Source organism: Grus americana, chromosome 4, assembly GCF_028858705.1.
Source record: "Grus americana isolate bGruAme1 chromosome 4, bGruAme1.mat, whole genome shotgun sequence".
In the NCBI taxonomy this organism is placed as follows: Eukaryota; Metazoa; Chordata; class Aves; order Gruiformes; family Gruidae; genus Grus; species Grus americana.
This window is the reverse complement of record NC_072855.1, coordinates 11203220-11209138: the sequence shown is the minus strand read 5'-3', so window position 1 is coordinate 11209138 and position 5919 is coordinate 11203220. Positions and strand designations below refer to the sequence as shown.

General features: G+C 53.5%; 1 protein-coding gene across 1 annotated transcript; it reads right to left on the bottom strand.

Moving 5' to 3' along the window:
• Positions 1-1208: 1208 nt before the first annotated feature.
• ADRA2C (adrenoceptor alpha 2C) lies at positions 1209-3960 on the bottom strand. The gene has a single exon (XM_054825419.1). It carries the CDS (start codon positions 3903-3905, stop codon positions 2568-2570), a length of 1338 nt encoding a protein of 445 aa, XP_054681394.1. The 5' UTR covers positions 3906-3960; the 3' UTR covers positions 1209-2567.
• Positions 3961-5919: the final 1959 nt, after the last annotated feature.

The window sequence follows — 5919 nt, the reverse complement described above, 5'->3', positions numbered from 1 at the left end:
ACTGCTCTGTGTCTGCAGACTGGGAAACCACTCTAAACAAGCATTAAGTGACAAAAGCAGACCTTCCTCTTGATAGGAATAGGTATCTCTAATGAAGCTGTCCAGTAGCTCAGAGGTAGTAGCTATGTACCATATGTTGCTTTGGTTGCTCTGGCAATTCTATGTTTCTTCAGATTAAACAAACCTGAACTTTTTAGCTACATCATTACCTACAAATAATACGAGCTTGTTTCAGCTCTTCTTGATGTAACTTTAAAAAGAATTCTCCATTTTGCAAAAGAGAAAATGGCTTGTAATTTCCTCCTCTTGGTTGCTATTTTTTTGTCTCTTTATCTGCCTCAGGTACATACTTGTACCAAACCATTTGTAATCTACAAAGGGATGCTCCTGAAAATAAGTCTTAACATCCTTTCTTTAAGTGCAGATGTTTAAACAAACCTCCAATCTTTCCACAACTCCAAGCCTTATTTCAAGAAAGGATCCAATAAGTTACAGACTTAGACATTTGAAAATGTCTCAATTGTTTCTTTAGTGAAATCAAGCAAACTTCTAATGCCTTTGGTGCAATCATCTAATCCTTACTTTGGCAGAACTCTGCCTTGAGTTGGCCCTGAAGTTAAATTCTCTGTTGAATTAACACTGGAATCTTAGCCACTGACAACCTCCTTTTCCAGGGTTAAGTGAACCAAATGCTTACTAGGAAAACTGATGAAGCAAAGTGACTGCTCTATCATTTCTCCTTATGCCACAGAGATTTTTAAAGAGAGGCTACAGACACCTTTCAGACAGAACAGAGGGAGCAAAGAAGGGGATATCTAATCATTCTCAGGTATAGATTCAATTTAGCTGTTTCAAGAAGCCTGCCGTATGAGATTAGATTCTGTTCTGTTTTTCAAAGAGCCGTTTACTATGGAAAATCCTGCTGCCTATGGAAGGAGCGATATACATAAAATGGAGCAGTATTTACCCCGCAAACAGAATACACACCTTACAGCAGCACAGCTGGAGAAGGGATGTAAATGCTCAGCTGAGTCTTACATTCGGTATGCATTCAGTGGTGAATGTAAAGACACCAGTCCCTGTCTCTCATTCTCTTCATTACAGTTTATGACATATTATAAACCCATGGGAAATATCGTTTGCTTTAATAACTAGTCGAACTCTTCTCCCCTATTCCCTCCCCTCCCCCCAAACAAAATCCTCTGAAATCAAAAACTAGAAATGCAAACAGGAAAAGGGAAAGAAAGCAGCATTAATATCAAAGGTTTGGAACAGCTGCACCTTCTTTCTGAGATTTGTTCACATACACCACTGACAATCTGCAATGTATGCTTCTCATTAAAAAAATAAATAGAAAAGATTTAGTTGCTCTAAGACTGTAAATACAAAGGATTTAAAGACCTTAGTGGTGTGGTGATTGCTCTTCCTCTGAAAATCTGCATAGCAGACTGCCTCCAACTGCCTGTCTGAGAATGAGAGCAGCATGCATCCGGCCCCTGAGATAAGCTTTTTGAGGGGGACCTATAAACAGTGGGGAAAAAGTTCCCCAGGGCACGTGCAAGTTGAGCTGGTTGGGAATTCGACTTTTTTCTTTTAACTCAGAAAATATTAGGTGAGTTCACCAAAATGATTTTTTTTTTCCCCCCACTATCTGCTCCAGGACAGCAAGGTGCTTAGGCCACTGATCTGAGAGGGATGGAGCAGGAATTCACTGCCTGGCAATCCAATGGGGGAAATAAGGTCACGGGGTGTATATGCTCTTTTTCATATTTCATGAAAACATGCAAGACTCCCGGGTTTGTCCCACTGACAAATCAAAAATTATGGGAAGATAGGAAAAACATTTCCCATCCAGCTCTACATGCAAAGACCCCTCCAAAGAAAAAGAAAATCCCATGCTTTCTGTTTGACTTAAGCTCTGTGTAAAATCATCATTCAGAAGGTTTTAACAGTACAAAGGTTTATTTAGAAAAGAGTTTGGATTGTTCTTTAGGGTTTTTTGGCAAACATTTAAATCCTTTCATAACTCAAAAGACTGTCAGTGCCTGGTACTTTGCACTTTCTTGCCCCACATAAGCAGTAAAAGCCAATTTCTTACTGGGATGAGCCCACCACAGGCCCCAGCTGCTCTATTTATAAATACTGAAATCACCATCACTGCCACTTAATCCTTTCCTCTTGATGTCTCTGCTTGTTTTCCCACAAAATTCCAGAGCCCATAAAATTGCACTGCCTCCCAAACTCAGTGTCTTATCCTATTTTCCTCTGTGGACTCCCCATGCCCTCCATTAGGGTTCAAAGACAATCGCTCCCCTCCCCGTTTACCCATCTGCACTCCAGCACTGCTCCTCCAGCACCACGTCACCTTCTGTACCACGGTGAATGCCCTCAGCCTCCCCGACACTATCCCCATACCCCATACCACCACTCTGTTCCACCAAGGGGGCGAGCCCTCCTCATTCTCTCTAAGCCCAAACCCCATGTTCTCTTCCCTCGCTTCCTTTTCAGGATAGAGCATTCTCCTTTTTTAACTCCACTCCTGCTCAAGGCAAATCCATCCCTCCAGCTCAATGCCGGAAGTTCTTCTTCTTCTTCTTAAAGAGAATGTGTTTAAAGGACCTGCGGAAGTCCTGGTTGAAGATGGTGTAGATGACTGGGTTGAGGGAACTATTGCAATACCCAATCCAGAAGAAGAACTTGAAGAGAGTCTCAGGGACCTCACATGCCTCCCGGCAAATACCATAGAGGCTGTAGCTGAAGAAGAAAGGGAACCAGCAAACTACAAAGACCCCCATGACCACGGCCAGCACAAAAGTGAAGCGTTTCTCCCGGGCCTGGGTGACTTTCTTACGGCAGATGCTGCTACGCTTCCGGCGACGGCGATATGAGAAGAACTGCATGGAGCGATTGCTAGAGCGGGACAGACGGCTACTAGAGTGCTTGGAGGAATACGAGTAGGAGAAGGACTGGCTCTTGCTGCTTTTGCGGGGATGCTCCTCCCGGCTCCGCCTCCGTCTACTCTCCGAGGTGCTGCTCTCCTCCAGCTCAATGTCCTCCAGCTCAGAAGCTTTGCGCCAGTGGTGCACTGAGTAATGTCCATTCTCTCCCAGCTGCATCCTCAGGGACGTGCAGCCCCCAGCAGCGCGGCTCAAGCCATTCTCAGTCTGGGAGGACCCCTCTGGCATCGTACGTTTCTCAGAGAGGGTCCTGGTCCTTAGCTTGGCCACGCGGTAGATGCGGATATAGACCAACACCATGATGAGGCAGGGGGCAAAGAAAGAGCCAATGCAAGAAGAAAGGATGTACCATGTCTCGTCATTGAGCTTGCATTGGGGAAAGACATCTCCTTCAGGGTCCCGGTACATGGAGATCAATGGTGGGAAGGAGATGACTGCTGAAATGAGCCAGACAGTGAGGATGATGGCCTTGATCCGGCGGGGGGTCCGCTTGAGGTTGTACTCCACCGCCTGTGTGACCGACCAATACCTGTCGAGGCTGATGGCACACAGGTGGACGATGGAGGAGGTGCAGAAGAGCACGTCCAGCGCCAGGTAAATGTTACACCAAGCCTTGCCGAAGTACCAGTAATTCATAAGCTCGTTGGCTAAGGAGAAAGGCATGACCAAGGTAGCCACCAGGATGTCCGCGCTGGCCAGGGACACCAGGAAGAGGTTCTGGGGGGCTCTCAGCGCCCGGCTGGTGAGCACAGCTATCACCACCAGCACGTTGCCCACGATGGTGAAGACGATGAGGAAGCCCACCACCGCCGCCAGGCTAGCCACGGCCGCCGGGGAGTAGGGGGAAGGCGGCTGCAGGAGGACCGAGGAAGACGGCGAGGAGGGGGGCAGCGTCAGGGACTCGTTGGGGGAGCCCAGGCTCGTGTTCACCACCAGCAGCAGATCCATGGTGGGTGTGCGGGGCGCCGGCGTCCTAGAGAGCCCGGCGGAACCCCCGCCCCGCCCCGCCGCCCCGCCGCCACCGCCCCGCCGCCCTCATCGCCCCCCGCCAACGGTCCAACGGCCGCCCCGCCGCGGCTCCCAACGGCTGAGCCGCCCGCCTCTGCCCCCCGGCCCCTCAGGGCAGGGCCGGGCAGCGCCGCCCCGGCGCGGCAGGGAGCGCGGCAGCGCTGCCTCCGCCCGGCCCCCGGCGAGGGGGCAGCGGGGCACGGCTGGCCCCAGCCGCCCGCCCGGTCATGCCCGGCTCAAAGCAGCCCGCGGCTCCGGAGAAGACACCGCCCGGCCAACGGGAGTCCCCGGCGGCAGCTGGATCCTCGCAGGGAGCAGGGTCCGAGGCGGCAGCAGCGGCGGCATCAAATCCCATGGAGAGCGGCTCCCGGCGCCCCGGCTCCGGCGGCGCGGCAGCGCGCTCTCGGCGAAGTCGCGGCTGCCCGGCGGCTCCGTCCTAGTCTTGCATCGCGCTCCCAATCGGCGGCGTGCCCCGCCGTCGCGCGCATGCTCAGTCCCGCCAGGTGAAGCTGGCGCGCCCGCCTCAGCGGAACACCCCAGCGGGCGGAAAAACGCCCCGAGCGCCGCCGCCTGCTGCTGCTGCTTCTCCCGCGCCGGGAGCGGAGGAGCCGCGCGGCCGGGCTGCCCTCTCCTCCCCGCGGCGGCGCTGTCCCGTGCTGAGCGGTGGCGGTCTCCGGGAGGGGCGGCGGCGCGGTGCTCCCCTCCGCCCGCCGCAGCCTCCGACCCCGCTCGGTGTCCGGGCAGGTGTTTCTCCTCGCCGCGGCGCGGCTCTGAGGGGAAACGGCCCTCGCGGAGGCCGCGCCGGGGGAGGCAGAAGTTCTCGGTGCCATGAGAAGCGGCGCCGAGTTCACTTCCCGGGAGTGCGGCGGCGGGGTGGTCGCCGCTTGCGGCGCTGGCCTCGCGCGCTAGGGGGCGGCCTTGCCCGTCCGCATGAGGCGGGCGGCAGTTCCCGGCCGTCGGCGCCGCGCCGCCCTGAGGGGACCGCGAAGGACGAGGGCTCCTCGGATGTTTTGGGGATATATGGCGATGTTTAAACACAGATTTAGTGTTAAGTGCTCGCCCGGATAAAGCCTGATTCTCCGCCGCACGCTTCTCCGCTGGAAATGTGCGCTGGAAACGTGCGAGTCCGCACCGGGCGGCTCTTGCCCTGGGAGGGAAGTGGGGGAAAACTCTTCGGGGTGTCTGGCTTTAGTTGTGAAAGTGGAGAAACCTCCATAATACGGGAAAGAAACCGCTGAGGAAAGTTAGAGTAGTATTTTCACTGTTCGGACTTTTCTCTGGAAGAGGTGTGAGGGGCTGATCTGCCAGTAGCCGAGGTAACCGAGCGGAAGGAGCACGCCGGGCTCACTGCTTCTTCCCAGCCCAGGCCAGCGCGGAGTGGAGCCATGGGCTCACCTCATCCCCACTGGTCTAACGTGCCTACTGTGAGGGGTCAGAGGGACACATCTTCAGACCTCCTTTGATGACAACCCTGTGACTTACATTATCTTCCTTTGGAAAGAAAATTTGAGAACGACAAGGAAGTTGTAGCCACTTTAATGCCTCTTTCTTTAGCTGAACCTGTGAAAAGGAGGGTAGAAGACTGTAGTTCAGTGTAGCCCTGGTCTGTGGTGGTACATGGTTCTGTGAAAAGCCACTGCCCTGTGCTGGAGAATATGTTCTGTCTTCCCGAGCACCTTCCTCCACCTGCTGTCCCTTACATCCCCCAGGTCCTCCTCTGGAGATTGCCTGTGGGACACTGTGAGATTAGGGCAACAGTAAGGTAAAGAGAACAGCCATATATGCAGCACGCCTCTTCTGGGAGCCTGTCCGAGTGCCTGGATTTTGAATCACAAGGTCTTCAAAGCAAGGATTGTCCCACTGCTCTCTCTGCTGCTGAACTTGCTTTTCTTGTGCCACACTGCAGAGCCTGTGCTTATGGTACATTAGCGTAACCCTAACCACAGGATTAGCT